Source organism: Anabas testudineus, chromosome 2 (assembly GCF_900324465.2).
Source record: "Anabas testudineus chromosome 2, fAnaTes1.2, whole genome shotgun sequence".
Lineage (NCBI taxonomy): Eukaryota > Metazoa > Chordata > Actinopteri > Anabantiformes > Anabantidae > Anabas > Anabas testudineus.
In genome coordinates, this window is record NC_046611.1 from 3,363,696 (window position 1) to 3,388,926 (window position 25,231).

The 25,231-nt window shown below is 41.0% G+C and overlaps 1 protein-coding gene across 3 annotated transcripts in view; it reads right to left on the bottom strand.

Moving 5' to 3' along the window:
* LOC113164195 (collagen alpha-1(XVIII) chain-like) overlaps nt 1–23,147 on the bottom strand; it is a 39,247-nt gene extending 16,100 nt beyond the window's left edge. For 2 of the 3 annotated variants that reach the window (XM_026363366.1, XM_026363365.1), the window contains exon 1: nt 6,788–7,303. In XM_026363366.1, coding sequence (XP_026219151.1) covers nt 6,788–7,199 — 412 coding nt within the window. In that variant the 5' untranslated portion in view covers nt 7,200–7,303. Of the gene's footprint in view, nt 1–6,787; nt 7,304–22,913 lie in introns of those variants that run through there. The other variant, XM_026363367.1, reaches the window with a different exon arrangement.
* Nucleotides 23,148–25,231: the final 2,084 nt, after the last annotated feature.

The window sequence follows — 25,231 nt, forward strand, 5'->3', positions numbered from 1 at the left end:
GCACTTTCAGCTGTTTAAGTGAGTCAAAGTGCCTCTAGGACCCTAAACCACACTGACCCTCCAGGTCAAATAGCAAACCTCAGATCATAAAGTTCCACTCAGCAGCGGCTGGACAGTTGAATGAGAACATCAGCAAAACCTATATTCCTGAATGCCAGAAGCACTATGTGTTCTTTTCTGCACATTGGTAAAGTTAGGGAAACATTGTGGTCAAATTAACTATGAAGAGGGTTTGAATCAGGCAGCTAAAACACTTCTGCTACTTCTACTTATACGGGACCAGGAAAACTCCGGTCTCCTGCATGACACTTTTATCCAACAACCTACTGAACCCCTTCAATCGAAGGTCAGCATCAAATGGAGCAGAGCAGAATCAAGCAATATGTATGTAAAATCCCAAGATACTACTTAAAACGTGGAAAGTTGATCAATGCCAGTACAGGTAAGAACATTAGTTTTGTTTTGGGTGAACTGAGCTTCGAATCAAACTACTACTGTCTGACCGTTTAACTAATGATTCCCATTTTCCACGTTTATGCTACGGGGTGATTCTGGGGGAATGGGGACAACCTAATGGAAAACTGCTGACATTTCAGTTCCCATAGACTGAAATAGCCCAAAGGGAAACGGGCTGCAGCCCTGAGGCCTACGACTACATAAATCTCATAAATCGTTGTCACAAGGGAGAAACTGGTGGACTGGTTTCGGTCTGGTGGACACTTCTACAATGTGATCTCCAGAGGACAGCCTGTCATCGGAGTCATGAGAGGAGCACATCAAAAAGTATAATCTGTGCATTAAAGGGTCACAGAGGTCAGGAAGGACCGGGTTTTCCCAAGTCTTGGAATTGTGTGAAAGTATCAACTTGTTAAGTTCCTACTGAAATAGGGTAAATGAAACCATAACTCTGCTAATTCCCACTCACATAAGACAAAGGAAATCATATAATCTTTACTGCAAAGGCTGAAACCAAATTCATGGCAGTTTGGTTTTACAAAATTTGAAAAATAAAAAAGTTATAGCATGGACGTCCTTTTACAATTAAGTTTATTTTATGATCAGAAAAATACCTTTCTCTGATCATAAATTAAATTTATACATTTATAACTTGATTTGGTCTGGTTGGTGGAACTGGCTGCTGATGGTGGATAATCTTACATATGTAAAAAAAAAGGAAACACAAGTGATTTAATAACAGAGATAATCAATTTAAAAAGATCCTTTAAAGATAATGTTCTGTTGTTTTGATGCATACAAATAAATAAAACAATCTATAGTTAGGTAGCAACTCTGTGAGGCTTCATATGCACAGTGGTACAAGAAACTATTTAATCTCAATTTAACTTTCTCCTCATATTTTTTACTTCAGAAGATTTGAGTTCATTTCTTAAATTAATGTTTTTCAGGGGAATCTTTCATAAAATCTGAACACAAGAGCCACAACGTCCTCTATAAAGCTGTTCAATAAAAAAAAAAAAACTATTTCTCATCCTAATATATGTTTTACACACATACAACAGTTAATTTTGTATTGAGTGTCTCTGGCTAAATGTATAATTCTGCATTTTATAATTATGGAGTCTGGAGTGTGTGTTGCACAGAGGACACTTTGTTGAACCAGGCAAAGTTATTTCTGAACATACCCATCTGTAACCAAGTGCATGTCTGCACAACCCAACACTGGTGGGGAGTAATCCTAAACATGTTCTCACACAAACACACGGCCCCTGTTGCATGGATAGTGTGGGTGTGGAGCCACAGCTAAGCCTGGATCCTGTGGGATTTTGTCCAACTGGAGCTGGGTGGTCAACTTCCCACTGAGGTCACCTGCTATTGGTTCAACTCAAAGTGGTGCAGCTGCTGCAGCTGTTCCACACATCAGGTGGATTAGATGTTTAAATGATAAATGACAACGAGGAAGCTTCTTGCTCTGCACCAACTTGTGAATCTGTTTCTAACTTTTATTTGAGGGCAGTTTACTGATCAGTTTTCTTCTCAAGCCCAGTTTTAAATTTCATTCACGTCCACATCTGGAAGCTGTTCAGTCTCACCACAAGTCACCCACCGAACAGGCCGGTCAGCCGGTAGCAGTTAAAACTCCCATGAACATGAACATCATGTCTTCAAAACCAGTGACGTTGTGGTTACAAGACCATTACTGAACAATTACACAAACTCTTGTTATCACTTTATCAGAGCTGCAATCTCAGTCTCAGACTCTCAGACAGAATTTATTTATAGTAGACGCAGAATTGAGCTTTTCTTTATAAAAAAGAGACAAACTTAGACTTTAAGCTTATTGACTTAACTGAAATGCACCAAAATTTGTGCCAAGTTTCTTTCACATTTGCCGACCAGCTAGCTGGTCATCCACAGGCCAGATGGAAGCTGGCATCGACACCCAAACGTGGGAACGTCACCTCTGAAACCTTCGTCATGTTAACCCAGATGTCTGCTCATGGCTTCTTGCCCTGTTCCTGTCTCCTCTCTGCCTCCCTTTCTCCACGCCACCAAGGCCTATAACATGCAAGAACAACATACAGCTATGTTTCACAGCCCTGAAGGCATCAGCAAGTAAAAATGACCTCATGTATTATGTTACAGAATTTTCTAACATGTAACCCTGGAGAAATGTAATGCCTGTTTTACTGTGTGAAGAAAAATGATTCTGTGAGTGCAGGGAGACAGAGGCAGGAAGACACAGTGCATCAGACATTCATGGGAACATGGACCATGAGGCACTCTAATAGGAAGAAGACAAATTTAGTCTTCAAAGCCTCAAAGGACACAACATGCTGAAATGTCACTGTGCAGCTAACTAACCACCACTGTTAGTGCCTCACTGAGGGTCCGAAAACAGCAGAAAGATAAAAATTAAAAGAATTAAAAAGAATTAAAGTTCTGTGTCTTTTTACATTTGCAGTTATATGAAAACAGAAGTTCACAGAAATGCACACAATTAACTTCAATTAAACTGCAGGAATGTTCAGATTTACAGCAGGCGCACAGTCTGCAATAAATGCAGTAATATGTCATTTATTACCTGACTAGGAACACGTTCAAACTCAGTATGTAGATCCGTCCACTGTCTTCCTTCAAATATCCTTAAATATACAGACATACATTAAATCCATCCTGTTGTTCCTCATAGTTTACTGTGTATATGTTCTTCTGAATATTAAAATGTTTTATACAGACTAGCAGACAGCAGGCTCAGGTGAATCTTCTCTCAGTTGTGGAGACTTCCCAGATTCACTGAGCTCAATGCATTTATTTGCCACTAACGCTTGTTATTAACTAACTCTGTCTTCTTCCTCTCTAAACCTTTTATAAAGTTACTTTTATTTGTGAAGGAGCTGAAACAGACAGGAAGTATTATTTAAAAAAGAGTTCCTAGTTGGTCATAAGTCTGCAAAAGAGCAAAGTGCACTTCAGTCTGCAAAAGAAAAGCCTTCAGTTAAAGACTCTCAGTCCAGTTACCGTAACCTCCTTCTGCTTGTCCTTATCCGCCCACTTATTCCTCGCCTTTAATTACACAGAGAGTGAGTTTGAGTTCTATTCTGTCTGAGTAATGTTAGTAATTTTAGTTTCTACCATGCAAAGCTTTCAGGAACATTACATTATTATCAAAGTATGCTTCAACAAGAGTTTACTTTACGTCCATCTGAAAGCTGCAGACCGTATTTGGAAAAGTAAGCACAGCACCAACAGCCTCATTTAGCTGTGTAAGATTCGAAGGTATTTATACAGTTCAGACAGTCGACTTCTTCAGCTTAAAGAAGTGAAGAAACAACTTAGAAAAAGTCCAGTGTGCCTCATTTTACACAAACACAAGTGTCCACAACTGTTAATTAAACCAGTGGGCTCAACTATTTAAGACGCCTCTGTCCTCCTGAGACCAAACCCACTGGACTTCACACGTCTGAGAAGTAGACTAGCATCAGTTCACACTCCAATCAGAGGCGACACAGCTGCGACAGAGTCCCTATCCCCCTCAGACCCTAATCCATGTTTAAATAAGCTCAGAGTTAAGCCAATTAAAGATGAGTGATGGGGGGAAAGCGAGAAGAAAGCGACTGAGCTCAGATGACATCAGCTGGATGGGATCCGGTCTGTTTTCTTGGCTCTGGTCCAATCCAAATATTTCACACTGAGCTGCAACAAGTACCACTGATTTTTTAGAGTTAGCAGCTATTAGCAGCTACACAATGTGTGATTTGATGTTTCACATTTTAGTTTACTCCTTGTTCAAGCATGCAGCCACTGAAACCTTTATCTATCCTGCAGTTCATCAAATATGACAACGAAGGTCCAACATCAGGACACCACCTGGGCATTATAGCATTATTAAAGCATTCTTGTAGGAGGAAATATTGTATGGTAACACGACACTGCTGCTTGTAACACAGCCTTTCTGTTAGTTACTGTATGTGTAGTCGAGCTGAAGCTTTTCCTTTCTCTCACACTGTTTTCCACCTTTGCTTTTGTTACTGTGGCTGCAGGAGCCTCAAGCAGCAGGAAAAAGCTAGTTCCAGTCAACAGGAAAGGACTCGGTCAATTTCAGACACTGATTAATGATATATAATTGTAAATTGACCACAAAATGCAGCTTAAAACGATTAAACTGACCTCATTCTGCATTTTTTAAAGAATGCTATGTTTCATGTCGCTTGAAAGACTGGGTAATTTCCAGCTCGCATGAAAGTCTCTCTCATGCTTTATCCCACTTTCTGTCTCTGCTCATCTTCTAAATGGTCGACCTGACACTTATTACCACCCATCAACTGTTACTGGTTTTGGAGGGTGGGCAACTGCCTGTGCCCTCTGATCCCTCTCACAGTAGCCACCACAACTTGTCCCAGTCACAAGGCTCCCTTGTTACCCACTGCGACACCGTTGCCCTTTCTCCCAAACCAAGCACACAATCAACACACTCTTTCTTCGGAGGAGACCGATTTGCCGCCCACAGCCGCTATCATAAATGCCTTCCGCAGCTTCCCCTCCCCACCACAGATGGCCCAATTGTTTCCCCTTCAGTGACTCTGGATGCTAAAACACCATTCGACTCTAAAACCACACAAAAATCCAGAACAGCTCGTCGGAAATTGTGGAACATGATGACAAAGAGATAACCCAGGGCGGAGATGCGTGACCAGCATGTAAGTGGAGGATGTGAGGAGAGGAAAAGCGGGATTGTTGCTCAATCAGCAATTGCTGCAAGTGAAAAACCAGCAATTCTCTTGTCAGTGTAGATTATATATAGATAATATCACCAAAACAAACCTGCATAAGAGTCTATTCTAGATTTGTTTACAAATGTACAACATTCTTACAAAGCACAGTCTATATCCAGGACCCAAGACCCTCTTTCATCTCCTTTCTGTCCATGATAATAAATGTAATACACATCCAGACAAGCACAGTGAGATAACCTATGTGCACTTAAAAAGCCACTTTCACTGCATCTGGATAATACTAATTCAGGAAAAGCTAAACCCCCACATGTTCACATGAGTTTAAATTAAACATTTACATATTCCTGCAGGAAAACATAAGATAAAGATGGTTTAACGTAGCAAAGTTCAAACTGCTGTTCCTCAAAAGAAGACGAATTTATGAAGCCACTAAAAGACTGGACAGGGGCCTCTGGAGTATTTCCTATCTTATATGTTTACACTCAGAGAAAATCTGTATCCCTACTGTACATAATATTTACTTTTTCCAACATAAAAGAGCTTGGAAACATTTAAGTCAATATAGAAAGTATTTTGTTTGCTAGAATGAACTCAGGTACAGTGTAATAAGTAAAATGTGATTTTTAGAAGAGTTTTAACCCCCTCAAAAAATAATCAAGTGTCCCTCTGTTCAAAGAACCTGTTACATTGCTGATGCTGACCATTGCTGACTTATACAAAAACATAGTTTTGCACTGTAACAAGACAAACACACGGTGATGGCATGCAGCCTAGGACAGTGACGTGAACTCAGGTGCTGCCTCATGCATCATCGTGCTGAACAACCAGCTCTGGACACGTGCAGTGGACAGAAAGTGACGCCACAACAGGACCAAAAAACGACTGCAACAACGACAACATCTTTGCATGTTTTAACCAGTTGACAGCAGAGGGAACTGGCAGTCATGCTCTAAAGCAATAGATGAAGCACAACATAGATTATTTGCTTCTTCCACCTTCTGGTTTCCGTTGATGCCAAGATGCTCTGGAAAATTAACTTGCAGAGACTTGATATCTGCTTAAGGCATCAGTGATCATCGTGTTGGCTTTTTTGTAGGCTGCACAGTGGTGGTGTGGTGTAACATTGATGGGCATACTGTGACTCATAAGAAGTGAACTCCACCCCAAGACTAAAACACTATTTATGCATTAATGTACAAGTATAGTAATCTAACATTATAGTACATCCACTACAATATGCTTACTATTTCATCTGTACTTGAGAGAGATTTGTGGCAATTAATTTTTTAAATATTATAATAAATAATAGTAAATTGTGTAAATGCTTCTTCTATTGCTCACCAACATAAACCTATAATACAACACCAATAAATGGCATATTATTTTGCCTTTCAAATGGTAAAAACATGCAAAATGTTTAAAGTGAATCACGTGATGGAAAGTTATCCAAATAAAGTTATCCAAATAAAAACTCCAATAGAAAACGAACAAGCCACAAAAACACACACAGACTAACGCTGAAACACGAGTGACGTGGTATCGGATTCAAAATGTATCACCACAGAGGATACATTCTAACCCGCCGGAGTTACCTTTCCAATTACTAACTGACTCGCACACAGGACACCCGGGCTCCTGCGCCGTTTCAGGCAGGAGGTGACACTCCACCGGGAGACGCCCATTTTCCAGGGATGCCCAGCAGCTGTCCTGCAGCACGTAACAGAAGCTGCGACAAGGCAGGTGCAAGGGTGCGGCAGGTGAGGGGCAACTAGGCGCTAGCAGGAGACAGAGAAACCACTCTACACCGTGGTGACACCCCACCCTCGTAAGCCATGCCCACTCCTGTAGGACATTCGCCACTTCCTCTACAGATGTGTGGTTGAAAAAGTTGGGCAGCATAAAAAACTGTGACTGTTTTCTAGAGCAAATGGACCAATCAGAGGGCACGGGGAGACAAAGTGAGTCAGAGCCATTGATGCGATTATCGGCAGGGGTCCCGTTCATTTTAGAAACATCACCAATTAAAATGCCAGGGAGGACTTTATCACCTCTTAACACTGGTTCTATCTTTGACCCAAAATCTGCCCTAGACTGAGACCCATCCCTCGTCCCAACCTCAGACCCCTTCTCCTCCCACTTCCCTCTGAACCCATCATTACCCGCTGTGTTAGCGATCTCCACCTTCTCTGTTAGGCCTGTGCTAGCAGTCCCGTTGGTCGGGGTCGCGTCCCATGTCTCGTACAACCTACGAAATCCTATGTCTAGGTTGATGATTTCTTCCCCAAGACCAGACAAACTGTCCTCCTCCCCGACTTCGTCCTTCCTTGTGACAGTGGCTGTTGCAGGACCACTGGTCGTTATTGTTGTCACTGTCTCTACAGGCGTTGTTTCTGTTGCGGTTGTCTTTGTTGGTGTTGTTTCTGTTGGTGTTGTCTCTGTTGGGGTTGTCTCTGTTGCGGTTGTCTTTGTTGGTGTTGTTTCTGTTGGGGTTGTTTCTGTTGGGGTTGTTTCTGTTGCGGTTGTTTCTATTGGGGTTGTTTCTGTTGCGGTTGTCTTTGTTGGTGTTGTTTCTGTTGGGGTTGTTTCTGTTGGGGTTGTCTCTGTTGCGGTTGTCTTTGTTGGTGTTGTTTCTATTGGGGTTGTTTCTATTGGGGTTGTTTCTGTTGCGGTTGTTTCTATTGGGGTTGTTTCTGTTGCAGTTGTCTTTGTTGGTGTTGTTTCTATTGGGGTTGTTTCTATTGCAGTTGTCTCTACAGGCGTTGTTTGTTTTGCCGTTGTCTCTATTGGCGTTGTTCCTGTTGCTCTTGTCTTTGTTGGCATTGTTTCTGTTGCAGTTGTCTCAACTCGTGTTTTTGTTGGGGTTGTCAAAGTTGGGTTTGTTGTATTCGATTCTGTTGTTGTCTCTGATGTTCTCCCTGTTGGCATTGTTTCTGTTGGGGTTGTCAAAGTTGGGTTTGTTGTATTCGATTCTGTTGTTGTCTCTGATGTTCTCCCTGTTGGCATTGTTTCTGTTGGGGTTGTCAAAGTTGGGTTTGTTGTATTCGATTCTGTTGTTGTCTCTGATGATGTGTCTGATGGTATTACCCTTATTGGACTTGTCTCATTTTCCATGGTCTCTGCTGGCGTTGTCAATGTTGAGTTTGTTGTATTCGATTCTGTTGTTGTCTCTGTTGTTCTCCCTGTTGGCATTGTTTCCGTTGGGGTTGTCAAAGTTGGGTTTGTTGTATTCGATGGTGTTATTGTCTCTGATGTTCTCCCTGTTGGCATTGTTTCTGTTGGGGTTGTCAAAGTTGGGTTTGTTGTATTCGATGGTGTTGTTGTCTCTGATGATGTGTCTGATGGTATTAACCTTATTGGACTTGTCTCATTTTCCATGGTCTCTGCTGGCGTTGTCAATGTTGAGTTTGTTGTATTTGATGCTGTTGTTGTCGTGTTTGTCGTTTTCCATGCTGGTGTTGTCTCTGCTGCTGTCGTCCCTTCGGGGGTTTCTGTTATGGGTTGTGAATTTGATGACCAAAACCAGGCCTCCAAACTCCCACAACAGAGAAACAGGAGAAACAACCACATCTGGATTTTCAACATGCTGCCGGCTCCTGCAACAGTCCTCCAAGTTCCTCAGCGTGCAACAGCACTCCAAACAGTGCTCTTACTTTCCCCAAATTGCCACCTGTTATCCAGCCAGTCAACCCTTAAATCCAGGCTGTTTAAGGGCCACTGAGCATCCAGTAAACGAAAGCAGGGGCATAAAACTCTCCTCACACTCACAGACCCTCCCTCTAGAGCTCCCGGTGCATGGTTACTCCAAACTCTCTCATGCAAAAGCACTTAAATGGATGAGGAGAGACCTAAGTGTGGAGGCAGGCTTAGTATAATGATGGAAGTGACTGGTTATTCAGAGTTGCCCCAACGCTCACTAAAACTCCTCCCCTGTGTGAGTCTGTGTGAGTTGATGAGTGGGTCCCCTAAGACCTTTCCCTCAGCATGGAGAAAAAAACATGCACAGGCTGCTGTTACCATAATGACACACCCGTCCTGCACAGAAATAACCTCAGAAAAATATGGCGTTTTTAAAATATCTTTTGACCATAATAAAAAGGTTTTGTTCCCATTATGTCCAGTGTCTAAATTCCAAGCTTTCAAGCATATCAAAATGGGCAAGAATCTCAAGTATCCTTCAGAAAAACACTGAGCTGCAAAACACTGAGTCATCAGTCAGTATTTACAGAACAGCAAGACGTTCAATGTGGCTTTACGTTTAGGAAATCCACACAGAAGTACCGTAAGTGTCAGTTTTGCATAATTGTACCTTTTCCTGCAGGATGATGTACTTTTAGTGGGTCAGGTCCAACTAAATGCTTAAATAAGGTCTTATAAGCAACTTGATATTTGGTTTCTTGCTGGGAATTAGATGAGAAGAGTGACACCACACTCATGCCTAGAGCAAGGAAGCAATTAGCCTAGCTTAGCATGAAAAGTAGAATCTCTCTGAGAGATTTTGGATTCAGGAAATAATGTTCATGATAAGAAATTATTTAAGAGTTTATCGAGTAAACTTCTGTCATTTTTACATTCCTGTTTGCGTACAGAATAATCTAATAATCTAAGACACAGCATATTCATTTAGCGAGCCTCAGAGGTACTGGTGAACTTTAGAGTTAACGGTTTCCCCTGGTTCCAGTCTTTATAGTAGGATAAACACTGTCACATTTAAACACACCACATGACCCCAGCTGCAGACAACATGAAAAAGGTTGCAAAGTTAACGGTGTAGGATGTAATGTACAGCAATATCGTATTGAAATGTGGCAGTGCAGAGATTAGATTAGTGGAACAGCTGAAGATACAACAGTGGAGGTGGTTCCAGCGTGAGGCTCTGGTTTAAATCAGAATAGTTCAGCTGAAAGTAATAAGGATGTTTTTACAGAATTTCACCCCATTTGTTGTGCAAAAACAAACTCAACTATCAGTTGAGGAACCTGCTGTAATATGAAAAATCTGTTCATAGTACAGCCTCTGTTTTATTTATTAGTTTTTTTTTCTCCTTTGCATCGAGGGACAAAAAAAAACACACAGAAAATCCCAGGAAACACCAGACCACCAGTTTTTCTGAATCACAGCTGCATCTTGCAGATGAACACTGCTTCTCCGCAGCAGTATCACCACTTTTCTTGACAACAAAATGAGAAATGTGAGGATTTTTTCTAGTGGTTCTGTTATTTTGGAATAAAACCATTAAGAAACTGAGCTATAAATAAAAACCCAAAGGCTATTACAGAACTGACTATGTTAGATATAATATAAGAGAGACATATAATAGAGATGTGGTTTCATATCTGGGGGTTGGGATATTGCAGCACAGTTTTAACTTTAAATTTTTAGCCCCTAAAAATTAGAGACATGTGGCTGAGACAAGTGTTAATGGAAACCAGAGTCTGGAATAATGAACAAAGCCTCTGGCGTGTTGTGTCACTGTGAAAATATCAGGTTAAAGTAGAGGCTGACATAAAAAAATGTCCGGCAGCAAATGAAAAATTATTTTATTTGCTGTATCAAACTACAGATGCAAAAGTGGGGTCTGGAAAAAAGGTGTCCAATGTCCAAAACATTAATAAGCAATGGAAACCCAACAAGAAGTGTGAAGAGATGAGCGTGCCATGGACGAAGAGACAGAGATGAAAGAAAGACAGCAGCTGAGAAAGTGAAGCTGCCAGGAAGGGGCGTATCTGATTGGATCGGTGTCTTAAGCTGCACTCCCGCGGAACTGACTCCATTGCCTCATTGTAGAAAATCCTCGGAAAATGTACCACTTCCAGGTTCTCACAGATGGGTGATAAGGGAAGGAGGGATCTCCCCATTCAACGAAAAATGTCCCAGAGTGCCCCCATCATCCAGCTGTTACACATTCCAGCCCTCAGGCCCTCTACACCCACGCTGCATGACATTTGGAAACTGCCACATTGATAATTTGTGCATTCATACACACCGCTACCGCCGCCTTCGCAGAGGCGTTCTCCTGCTGAACAGGACCGAGTGAAGAGAAGAGCTTTTTGTCTGTTTGGAAAGTAGACGAGATGCTTTAAGGAGTCTGTGGAAACCAGTTGTCACAGATAGTGAAAATGCGATTAAGACTTTTGACTCAGAGGTCAACAATAACCAAACATTAGAGTCAGACTCGGTTCAAAGCTTGTTAACACTTTGGTTAATGAGTCTGGGCTCATGCACGATCTAAGTGATATTATCTGTGACAGATCAGCACTGGAAAAGTCTATTAGACCGCTTCTGTTTGTAACTCAAAGCATTTGTCATTATATTTCACACAGCGCCGACGTACTGTAGGCTTCCACAGACGGTAGATGATGTATGATCATTAAAGGATGAAAGTAGTGCTAATTATTAATTAGCAGGTATCTCCCTGGCTAATGTTCTGTGTTAGATGTGATTCTGTAGGTAGACTTCACTTTACAATGAGCTGCACAACACAGTAAAAGTAAACCAACACCCAAACACAGTTTTACAAGAACTGTGAATAGGTGGTATTTATAGCTCTACTGATACCCTTATTATACCTAATTAGATTATAATACATCCTGATTTGTAAAGTGCCAAGTAACCACAGCCAAATTTAAATACTAGACGTTCTGCACAAGTAGTACAGTAAATATTTACATTATATTGAAACAGTTTATGAAATTTCATTTGACAAACATTTGCAAACTGAGCACTTCATTATTTTTACATTGGTAACAGTTTTTCCTCAAGACAACATAATCCCACTGAGAGTGTTCATGGTCAACACACAAGTCAATATCTCACCAGGAAAGCCCTGCAGACTTTTCCACATACATGTCACCCTCCCTCTGTGCACGCAGCACTTTTCATCACCATCAGCTGTCGGCTGCTCTGACCTGCACAGGGCTACGAGCAGGGTAAGTAAACACCGCGCAGCATCATGCTTCAGTGAGTTAGTGAATGCTGTGAAGACACCTGGAAGGTTTCATTCGTTATATTGTCCACACATCATCCACATACTGTACAGTACATATGGCTGTTATACACTTGTACAGCACATTTCAGTGGCAGCTAATGTAGTTAAACAGTAAAGCTTCAGTGGGAATAAGAAGTCTTGTGACATATGACCTTTCCTACATTTTTCTGCTTTCTCACAACGTGCATCTTCATCTGTGCATTTGGCCCCGACACTGAGTGCTTCAATCCCCAGGACGCCTTTCAACAACCCACAGAAAATGCTCTGATTGTCTGAACACGCTGGAGTTTAGATCCAGCTGCTTTTGACAGGTTTTCTGCTACTTTTTAAAAGTGTTGTTTCCTGAAAACCTCTGGGCACCGATTTCAACACACGTCTGAATATTGTCAGATTAAATTATATAAAACAGATTAAAGTATATATATTTATATATAATAAACTTTTCTATCTCACAAACAAACAGAAAATGTGCAAAGCTGGGACCATTTACTTTTTTCTTTTTACTTTGTGCTTACAAAATCCAAAAGACATAAATGATCACACTGACATTATAAATTCCTCTAAATGAAAATGCTTGGCTTTAGACTTCAGTTTGACCAGTGAACACTGCATTTAAAGTACAGTAATACCAGAAAATATCAGCTCATGCAGAACATATAAAATATCACAGTGTCATTATTGAAATCTTAGCGTGTTTCGACCGACACCTGCTGGGGTCAACATGAGACCATGTATGTTCCCTCACCAGTATTTTATAGCTTCAACCATCAGAGCGTGTGAACCGTGGTTTATCCTTCTGGGAATAAGTTAAACAGAAACATGATACACTGATTAAACAGAGGGACAATGAAGCTGCTGAGCCTGAGAAACCTCGGGCATGAACACACACTCACATGAGATCTTTATATTCATTTGGTAAAGGATGGAACATAAGAGTGGGAGAGGTGAAAAATGTTGTGATGACAAATGGCTCTAAACATATGTCAACCTTTAAGCTGGTGGTCTGTGCAGTTACAGTCTCTGAGCAGCAGTAAAGATGCAAACGCAACTAATCACAGTCTGAGCATCTGCTGGTGACAGCACTGAACTCTGAACCACGTCCTCCTCCTCGCCGTGTCAGGAAGAAGCACCAGAAAACCAAATATGGAGATTTCATCAATTAAAACATATATTATGAAGAAAACAGAAATGCAAACATATTTTACATACTCATACGTCTCCTGACAGTTTTGCAGCCCTGGAGGAATCTCGTTGCCGTGGCGACGGAGAGATTGAGACACACCAGAGGTAATTTAGCACAGCTGCAACTTATACGGTGCACTCCCTCTGTTATTTTACGTCTTCCCTCTCTCTGTCTTCACAAACATCCCGTAACGCTGCAGGATGAAGTAACACTCACTGACTCGTGTGGCTGTGTGTGTGTGTGTGTGTGTGTGTGTGTGTGTGTGTGTGTGTGTGTGTGTGTGGACACTCCTGTAAGCGTAAAACAGTTTTTAATGTTTCAGCCTTTTAACTCAGGTTCAAGGGACATCATAAAGATTAACTTAGCATAAAGATTGAAAACAGCTAACCTGGAACATCTAAGTTATTCCAACAAGTTGCTTTCTGAAAAGTTTTATTTTAATTCTACAGCAACAGAGATATAATATCTATACATATATAAATCTGTTTCCCCAACATCCATCTATCTTATTCAGCTTATCGTGGGGACAGCAGTTTAATCAGAGATGCCCAGACTTACGTCTCCCTAAACACTTTCTCCAGCTCTTCCGGAGGAATACTAAGGTCTCCTCCCAGTGGTACATGTCTGGAACACCTCATCCGAAACAGTTGACCAAGCCACCTCGGCTGGCCTCCTGGTTATGTGGAGGAGCAGCACCTCCACCCCGAGCTCCTCCCAGGCGACCGAGCTCCTCACCTTATCTCTAAGGGTACTTAAACACACTTAAACTCCTCCACTTGAGGCAGGTTCTCTCCTCCAACCTGGAGCGGACAGGAGACCTTTTTACAGTCAAGAGCGTCGCTGCACACTCAGCTGCAAACCGCCACGTACACGAAGTACTAGCTAATGACATATTCATTCATTCATTCATTATATTGTATTATATGCATTTCCGCATTCCTTGGTACAATCATCTCATCATACATCTGCACAGAGTGCACTTGTATGTTGCTTAATAGTTGCCAGTTTTGAGGTAGTGGTCTTTAATTGTACTGTATTCATAAAGGGTTTGTGAACTGCTCTTGATCTGGCTCGACGCCTTGGGAGATCCTTCCATGGGCTTTAAGACCCTGGAAACATACTGTAGCTCTTATGTCAAATGGTCTCTGTGGTGGAAAAAGCCCTGTTGCTGCCACCTTTAGGTCACATCGAGGGCAGCGAGGTCTCACTGTAAAAAAAGAGTTTATGTGTTTGAGTGCAGCGAGGACACTTGAGACCTTTTATAAGAAACTAGTTTCAGGTTGATGTCTGTGTTTCTTTGTTCACCATCAGCTTTGATTTGCACAAACCTGTTTTTTAGATACTAGAGAGTAAAAACAACAGATACTTAACAAGTATGAGCTGAGAAATATTACAATATTACACAGTGTACACAAAGTGGCTTGACCATTGTCAGTCAGAGACTCTGATTGACAATGGTCTTAACAGGAATTCTGGGAAACACCAGAGGCATCTTCAGAACAGTGTTTAGACTAATGTGCACAAAGACAAACTCATAGTCAGCAGTTTTCCTAAGAACGAAACTGTCTGGAGACTGGAATACTTTCAAATTAGACGATTAGTAACACCGACATGCAGAGAGCGCAGTTATTCATATTTTCATATATGAATTTATTAATAAAAATAAACAGAAGTTGATCAAATGTTATAAACTTATAACGTAATGTAAACTGACTCAGTTACCTGCTCGTAACTTACAGACTTGAATCAAATGTTTTTACTATGTCATATCAGTAAAATGAAAAAAGTCTCGAGAAGGTTAGTTAATGTTGAGGGGTACCTCAGATGAGAAAGGGCAGGAGCATGAGCCCCCAGAGACACAGAGACACCCCCCCCCATGAACATGAACCATGCTGTAACCACTGGTGAACAGACTGTACTTCCATCAACCAGCAGGTGGCAGCAGCTGAGCTCAGATCTGTCACAGAGTTCATCACTGATTTCAATCAGAAATTAAATTGTATTCTCCTAATGTCAATACTTAATTAACACTAATTTATTAACTTTAATTAGACCTGAGCTGAGGCTGGTTAGTGTAGTGGTAAGATCACTGCGCTCCATGTGGGAGAAGGGGCTTCGAATCCCAGTGGTGGCCCACCTCCTGTAGGGGTCCTTAGACAAGACCTCCTTACACTTTGCCTTGTAGTCGCTCTGGGTAAAGGTTCATGTAAGAAAGTTATGTAAATTATGGTTAACTGTGTTTTTATAATGAACACATTAACATTAACACATAGATCAAAAAGCACAAGGAACTGGTTTCTAAAACCTTCAAATCTCATTCATTCAGTCGCTGATTCACTGTGTTCAGGCGGCTCTGTGGAGTCGTAAACAGCATTTCCTATCATTTCCTCTCCTTGATTTCTTTTTCCAGAAAAACCTCTGTGCTGTGGCCGCTGAATACTGTAAGACTGTAAACTGCTGGAGTGGCTGTGGCTCTGGAGGTAGAACAGTCAGCCACTAATCACACAGTCCTGCCCACATGGTGTCGAACTGTTCCTGGGCCAGACGCTGAACCCAGAGCTGAACCCAGAGTCCCTCGACACATGCCATCATTGTGTGAGTGTGTGTGGGTAAATGACGCGCAAACTGTGAAATGCTTTGTCCACTAATGTCGGACAAATCAAACGTGTTTCCTCACAGCAACACAACAACTTGTGGACGTGCAGAGACAAATAATAGTGGATAAGAATCACGAGACTTCGATTCTGAACAAATCACAACAATGAAATATTTGCAAAAGCTTTTTGTCATTTATCATGAGAAATGTGCCAACAATCATTTACTCAAGTCCACTAAACTTTGCAGTGATTAAAAAACTAAAGTGTTCGTCTCAGAGCAGTGCGCGTAAAACAGATGAAATGCTGCCACCTGTTGTCTGAAGTTCCACGACTGCTGAGATAAACTGATGTATAAAGTCAGAAACATCAATTCTGTAGTAACGTGTGTCACAAACCTAGAAATCTTTAACTCCTGCCAGCTAATCCCATACTCCTCCCTGTTTTTTTTTCAAGCTTCCAGTTATGAAATAGCTCAAATTCTTCAAACCCAAGAAGCAAAAAGTTCCCTGGAGGCATGTTGGCAGAGGCCGGGCAGAAATCAGCACCCATGACACTCCTCCCTTACACCATGTGGTATGCTGAAGTGGGTTTCTGGCACAGACAAAAGCCGGGTACAAGAGCGTGTCACACGGTTCACGTTAGTCCCTTAACGAGCCTGAAGACGAGACAGTCGGCTCCTTGTGTGTCGAATCCTCAACGCTGAATGAGGACATTTGTTGAGGCAGCAAAAAGAAATGTGGAGCTGTGAGAACAGCAAAACCGAACGAGAAGGAGAAGATGAACAGACACCTCCTGTAAGGAAGTGACTGACAGCACAAAATTAAAAGCAATTATGGAGCTTTAGAGGGGAATTTTAGTTCAGTGATGACGGAATTAAAACTCTTTAATCCTCCATTTTAGCTCAACACCAGCTCTCAGGTCTAAAGAGACGTGACATTCACGTCAAGTCCAAGGACCTGAAGGCATCAGTGCTGCAGCGAAGTTTAAATTCCTGCAGCCCAGATTTTGTACTGGAGGGCAAACACACCGCTCATAACCCCACTGATGCTCACAGCAGGTCATGAAATGACAAACCGCACTCTGTCTCACCCAAAACCGCAAAGACTCAATCAGAGCAGCTGCTGTATTAGAGAAGAAAAGACACTCAGCAGCTCAACGTGACGTCAGCGCAGAAGTTAAAGCTTAATGTGAACCTACATCCTCAAGGCTGTGTGGGATGTAGACAATGGTTTGGCAGCTTTATGGTTATGGGTTTTCTCTGACCTCCAGAGAAACAGAAGCAGTGAGTTATGTGGCAGAAGTATTAGAAGTAATATGTAGTTTTTATATGTAGTAAAAGTAAGTGAACACTGGAGCTTTTTATTCAAACTGGAGATGAAGCTGCACATTAGCTTCAGATAAACTTCAGAATATAATTTTATATTCTAAAACTATTATGACCAGATAGAGATAGTGGACTTTCAACCTCAGCAGGAAGGATTTAATAAGACTAAAGACCGTGTTTAGGGAAAAGCTTCCGCGGTTAGAGTTGGTTCAGAAAGCTTCTAAAAAGACCAATGTCTGGTAAAAGGACAGGACTTCGACCTGTCACCTGTCGGATCTGTGATCAGTACCTGAGTTGTGTTTTAAGACCTGATGATCTGCTTTTATTCAGGAAGTGTAAATGTGTGAACTGAAGGCTGGAGACTGATATGAGGTGAAACATCACACTCATCAATTACACAAAGACGTCACCTTCACTCATTTCCTGGATCTGACCTGAAATATTAACTCAAACCACATGAGCTGATTTATGGTTCAGTCATCAGTCTCTGCACAGATATCTCTCTGTGACAGTGGATCTCTGAGCTACGTCTTTATCTGTGCCGCTGCTTGGCTGACGTACAGCAGCATGAATCCGCCCACGGCGGCCTCTGGCTTGGCCGCTGGCCAGCCTCTCTACATGATATAATCTCTGTGGTGGAGAAGAACCATGTTGCTGCCTGAATGGAAACAACCACAATGATCTGATCACGTCACCTTCAGGTCAGGGCAGCGAGGTCTCACTGTACCTACATAAGCACTAAATTAAGCCACTGGTTAATGTCTTATTGGTTTCCTCTCTGTTTGGTATCAGGACCTGAGTTTATGTGCGTTAGTGCAGCGAGGACACTTTTTATAAGAAACTAGTTTCAGGTTTATGTCTGTGTTTCTTTGTTCACCATCAGATTTGATTTGCACAAACCTGTGTTATTAACAAAGTGAAGTCAGCTGCAAACATTACTGCAGAGTAATCCTATCAAGTTGTACTGTTCAGTTAAACAACCTACTGATACATAATTCACAGTATCCACAACGTTTTCACCTGTGACACATGAATCAACTTATTCCCACTTTCTCAGGAAGTGGTTCACAAAAGCAGCAGTTTGTTAGGATTAAATATAAGCCAGCGCAACAAATCTGAGCCCAAAGTCTACATTAAATCTAAGAACATAAACGTCTTTATAGTCATTATAGTCAATAAGAACAATGTTGTAGTTCCACTGTGTGTTTTAGTGGTTTTAGCTGATGTGATGCACAGCAGGCCTTCGAAAACTGTAGATTAAACATTTTAGCTGGAAAATGAGGTTAAAGTTTTGAATAACAGCTGATCAGATCTTAAAGAGTGGAGCAGGTGGGAGAAACAAACCACGATCAGCGTTATCGCCCCTCCAGCACCTCAAAGCCTGCAGCTCTGCAGCTGGAATAACACAATATTCCCCAGGAACACAGAAAGATGTCAGATAAGAAGCAAAACATCCTCTCACCCTTCAGAGAGACACTACACCTCCACCTCCACCTCCATGCTTCCGCTGTCACCTTCCAACGACTGGCAGCAGGTATCAACCCCCCACAGCTGCCTTCATGGGGCTTTTAGGGTTTTGTGTACAGCATCGTTATTTACATACTGTTGCAAAAGGCTTTGAGGTTTCATTTGTTACTGTCTGCAGGTCTAATCAGTCTGAAGGAGTCTGAGATGCTCACAGGATAAAAGCTGTAATTACAGATAAAACTGGGAGGTGGAGAAACATGCTCGAGGTAATAAGTAAAAAAGGGCTGCGACTTTGTTTTAAGAAGCTTGTGGGAGGCTGCTCTTTATTCACCCTGAAGACATAACACTGTGCACCTCCCACCCCACCTTCACCCACCCATCGTACTCCAGACTGAAGCTTTAATCTGAAGAAGTGAAGAAGAACAACAGCTCATACGATTTGTTTTTTCACTAGATGAACTTTATGCATCTGTTTTAAACAAAGAAACAATCATAGGTGTCTTTAAACAGATCTTCAATTAAAAAATAAGTAATGAAAAATGAAAAACAAAAAGAAAAGTCAAGATATGAACAGTAGAGGTGAAATAGTTATGATAAAGTGTGTTTACATCAGTAATTAATAAAGTGAAGGTAAGATAAAAGCCAGTCTATCAATAAGACAGAATGAGTGAAGATAATCAATTAATTTATCACAAAAAGTCCAAATAAGTCAGGACAAGTTCTAATATTATTAATTATTACAGCTTATATATGATTATTATTAGTTATAATAAGAAGAAGTTAAGATCATAAAATACAGGTAAGTTGTAATAAAAAATGTTAAGTCAACTAAAGGATAGGAAAGTCTAAATAAGACAAAATAAAACAAATAAAAATAGGTCAAGTTAAGATGCAGTGACTCTGTTTACGAGAACTTCAGTAACCTGACGACAAACGTCTAGTAGCTGGACTCAGGACAGGTCTTTTAAAAAAGCCTTTTACAAGAGCACATGTGCAGGACAAAAGTCTGCAGACAGGGAAACGAGTGGCTGGATGAGAGACTAGATCAGATCTGGTGATTTAAGACGAGTCAGGATAAAATAAGTTACAATAAACAAGTCAAGACAAGAAGATAAGAAACAAGGAACAAGGAAAGATAAAATTAGATCAAGTGGGTTATGAGGAATTAAGTAACATGTATAAATCTGAAAGAACATCTTTAATTAAACACACAACAGGAGTTAAACTGTGCTATTGTGACGTCGGATATGTTTCACGCTTGGTCGCACCTAAAGCTGCAGATCCGGACATGTTTTCTTACCAAACAGTGAGTCTTCATCACAGCTTAACTTCAACATGCATCGTAATTAGTGGTTTAACTGAGAAGAAACCACAGAGTGATGTTGCCATAAATGACAACACAGCACGCTGACATGAAGTAATTATCGATTCTGTTATTATATAAATAAACTTCTAGTTTTCTTTTCACCAGATAAGAATCAAACACTGACTTCACTTTGATTCAGCCTTTGATTTGTTTTTCTTTTGCTGCTGTGCAAAAAAATATGGCTGCTACTACTGATTATGTTTATTTTTAATTAATCTGCAAATGTTAAATCTATTGAACAATGAACTGAACTGCACACCAACAACGACCTGCACAAGTAACACCACAACTACAACGTAGTAATCTAATATTACTAAATTATCCAGTGTGAGAATCATTCCCTGCTGGTAGCAAATTACGCTTATATCCATAGGTGCGTTTTCCACATTGAGGTTGACTGTGATCTTCACCGAGCTCGTATTTAATGGGCTCAAGGCATCAAAACATCAGCCAACAAATTCCCCACAAAAAGCAGAAATCACCCTCATGTTCAGACAGGCTGAACCAGCTGTGCATCCAGGAGAGAAACTATAAAATCATGAGAAATGAGCCGTCTCCCTCTGATCTAATACTCCCACTGGATGTTCTGTACCATGTCCTCTTTACATTAGTCGTGTGCACAGCTACAATTTTTGTGCAACACAGGACAAGAGTTTTATGAGCTGTATATGTCGTCTGCTTTGATAAAATATATGATTGTGTATTATAAAAACTGTCTGGCCACCCACTCTGCCGTCTGTGTTAAATGCTTACATGCTGTGTAAATACATGTACTGTAAATCCTGTTAATGTAGTAGTAGAAGGATTCTGACATCCTCCAACACCGTTAGACGGTGATTTATCAATTTATGAAGTTCAGGAATTTTCCAGTTTCCTTATTTGGACTCTTTTACTTGGTTTAGTTCCCAGTTAACCTTTCAAACTTGCAGCAATTTCAGTTCTGTTCTCCACATTCTGTGTTTACATTCATCCCTAAATTATATCATTTTGTGAGCTGCTTACACAGATACAAGCATTTAATATAAAACATAAAACATCTGGGGAGCAACTACAGCATTTCAAAACATTATCTGGGATGCTCTTTTTGTTGTGTTTCGTAGAATTCAACATGTTTTGCAGTGTTTTGTTGCCCTGTCGCAATTTTTTTAAGCTGCATTTTGAGGTCACAAATCAAAACATTACTCATTCTACTTATTCTCATTACATTAAAATCTTATTTCTTATTCTCACTGTCCAGCCAACCACAGAAACACAGTGAACAACTGTCATGGTGAGGTTTGTTGGAGAGATGCAAAACAACCACTAAGAGGCTCAAAACAATCACTAAGAGACACAAAACAACCACAAAGAGACACAAAACCACCACTAACAGATGCAAAACTACCAATATGAGATGCAAAACAACCACTAGGAGAAACAAAACAACCACAAAGAAACAAAACAACCACAAAGAAACAAAACAACCACAAAGAGACACAAAACAACCACAAAGAGACACAAAACAACCACTAAGAGACAAAACAACCACTAAGAGATGCAAAACCACCAATATGAGATGCAAAACAAAGAGATGCAAAACAACCACTAAGAGACAAAAAACAACCACTAAGAGACACAAAACAACCACTAAGAGACACAAAACAACCACTAAGAGACAAAACAACCACTAAGAGATGCAAAACAACCACAAAGAGACACAAAACAACCACAAAGAGACACAAAACAACCACAAAGAGACAAAACAACCACTAAGAGATGCAAAACAACCACAAAGAGACACAAAACAACCACAAAGAGACACAAAACAACCACAAAGAGATGCAAAACAACCAAAAGGAGACAAAACAACCACTAAGAGACACACACCAACCACAAAGAGACAAAACAACCACAAAGAGACACAAAACAACCACAAAGAGACAAAACAACCACAAAGAGATGCAAAACAACCACTAAGAGACAAAACAACCACTAAGAGACACAAAACAACCACAAAGAGACAAAACAACCACAAAGAGACAAAACAACCACTAAGAGACACAAAACAACCACTAAGAGACACAAAACAACCACAAAGAGACAAAACAACCACTAAGAGACACAAAACAACCACAAAGAGACACAAAACAACCACAAAGAGACACAAAACAACCACAAAGAGACAAAACAACCACTAAGAGATGCAAAACAACCAAAAGGAGACACAAAACAACTACTAAGAGACACAAAACAACCACGGACACAAAGAACTACCAAGAGACACAAGAAGAGTACAAGATAAGGGGGGCGGAGGTGTTTTACATGTCTGGACCACATTGTCTCCATCACTGTTCAAAATGGAACCTCAGTCGCTAAACCACAACAGGAAAAGAGCAGCAAGTACAACAAATGGTCCTCAAATGATTGTTTCATACTCTGACAGTCAAAGAACAGGTGGTCTGATGAATACAGACTTTTATCCAAAGCCAGCAGATGGTGAAAGTACAGTAGGACAGCCTGACAGCAGCAGAGATGCTAGAACTCCCAATAGACAAGTCCAGACATCCAACGGAGCTTCCAGATCCTGGTTCAGCTCATTATTCACAGATCTCCATCAGAAGTGGGAGAAAATGGGAGAATCTTACTTTTAAAGAGATTAAAGAGCTGCAGAGACAATTAAACGTCCTGTTGATTGAAAAGAGACCGAACTCTGTGGTTCACAGTATTTTACAGCTTCTTCACTGTTTTACTGCATCTTCTACTTCAGGATCTGGACTTTTGCTTCGGACCAAACGGAACATGCACTAATCGTTTTACCTCTGGGCTGAGATCCAGTCTGTGTGACCACCAACAGGATGAAGATGCAGGTCTTCGTCCACCTGCTGCACAGAGGCATCCTCGACGCTGGATTGACCCTTTAAATAATAATATTAATAATAATAACACATAAAATCCGTCCAGATGCTCAGAGCAGCAGTTTCATCTCCAGCAAACAGTTTCTGCAGCTTCTGGACGAAAGTCACTCGGTGTGAGGTCCGATGGACCGTCCGCTCCTCCACCTGTGGAGGGTGTGCGCACCTCAGCAGCGTCCAAACGTGATGGGTGGAGGGATCCCTCTACTTCCTCCAGAGTTTTTCAAACTAAAAGCTCATCATGTCTCTACAGGCACTGACTTGACTTCAGTCTTTGTCATGGAGTCATGAAGACTTGAGGCTGATGCATTTATGAGGTCTGAACCTTTTAAAACCTCCCCACAGGCTCCAAAACGCTGTTAAACCAACTGTATGCACACAGCTGATAAACAGCTCATTTAGTGCTGAAATAGCATTTTAATATATTTCAAACAGCCTCAGGAAACAGGAAAGTGGAAGTTAATGGGAATTAAATCAGGAATGATCCCAACTGACCCACTGTCATCCAGACATGTCCACACAGGACAGAGATATTAAAATACAGCTGTTGAAGAAACTAGTTCAATAAAAAAAGACAATATAAGTACAAATAAGAGTCAGAGCAGTTTAAGTGGCTGCATAAGATAATTTAAATGTTTCTGAAACTCCTGTTACTGTGGGAGAAAAGTGGCTCAGCTGGTAAAAAACTAATATAAACATCTACAAATCTAAATAAATTCAATAAATTAAAAATAAGTTGGAGTATTTTAAGAATTCAGTTTGAGTTTAGCGCAGTGAGAACCTGCAAAACATAAATGACCAAATAAAAAAAGCAAATAGAAGTAAATAAAACATACAAACAGAACTTTAACCTGTAGTTTCATGTTTTAAGTGTCAGCTGTATGTTTATATATTTGGACTGTGACAGTTTTCATCGTTTTTTCTGATTCATAAACTAACTAATCATAAATTACATTTTAATATTCAGTTCACTTCAGTTCAATGTGACATTTTTTGGACTTTATTTTAAAATGTGACGTCCTGAACACGGCGAGTTGAGGCCAAAACCAACGGCTGAACAAGTACATTATAAACTCATAACAAATAATTATACATGAAACCTGACAAGTTAGTGTAGCCGTTGGGTACATTTAGTGCAGTAGAACTTAGGAATTAATATTTCCCACTGAGGTGAAGTGAAGACTGGGACGTCTTCCACGTCTCTGTTCAGACATGCCGGGCCTCAGTGTGGCACCTGCCTTTGGTCTGGACCAACAACTGCATTCCTTCCAAAGAGAAAGGCTTCTCGTGATGACAGATGCTCCACAACTACCCATCAACTCCTCCAACACACACACACACACACACACACACACACACACACACACACACACACTCGCTTTAACAGAAAGCTCCATGATTCATGAAGATTTCACCAACAAAGCAGCTTTTTCTCTCAGCTCTCAGCTGATTGACAGCGAGTGTGTTTGTCAGAACACGTCCTCCAAGTCCTGAACTTTAAGAAAAATCCCTTTGACACATCCCAGCCTGTGGTGGTCTGGATCCTCAGTTCAGTGTCGATCCTGTCTGCACATGTAAACCTACTGTAAGTCTGTCATTTCTCTGAAACACCCCCTCCTCCCTCGTCACAACTACTTCAAATTTAAATTCCATCCATCTTCCCCCCCGCTCTCAGCCGTCACAGCTCAGGAAGAGTCATCTTGAAGGTAGCACTTATGCTGTGACCTGTAAACGAGAGCATCACCTCTGTCTGAACACACAATGCCAGAGTTTCCCACCTGCACAGAGAAGACTACTGCGCTCGGAGGGTTCGTTCACCTGCAGCTGTCCCACCTCGAGGACCGGAGGCCCAGAGGCCCAGGTGCATTCATATACGAGAAATATAATTTACTGCATGTTGTTCTCAAGGTGAAGGTGATCAACAATAAAAACACATTAAATAAATGCAGAGATTAAACTAATTTCTCTCTCTCACACAGGAAACACTTGTAAAAACAGTAACGATCGACTGTCCTTGGCTTTTAGGAAGCTTGTGAGAATGTAGGAAAACAACTTCAGTCATGGGTTAGATACATTCAGATGAAGCATTCCCCTTGTTTTGTGCATCATTCTTAGATTAAGATGTTATTATGACACTAACTCTGACACATTTTACCGCTGTAAACTCCCCTAACCTCGTGAATTGAAACACAATTAATGACACAAGAGTTTTCAGGTGACGTC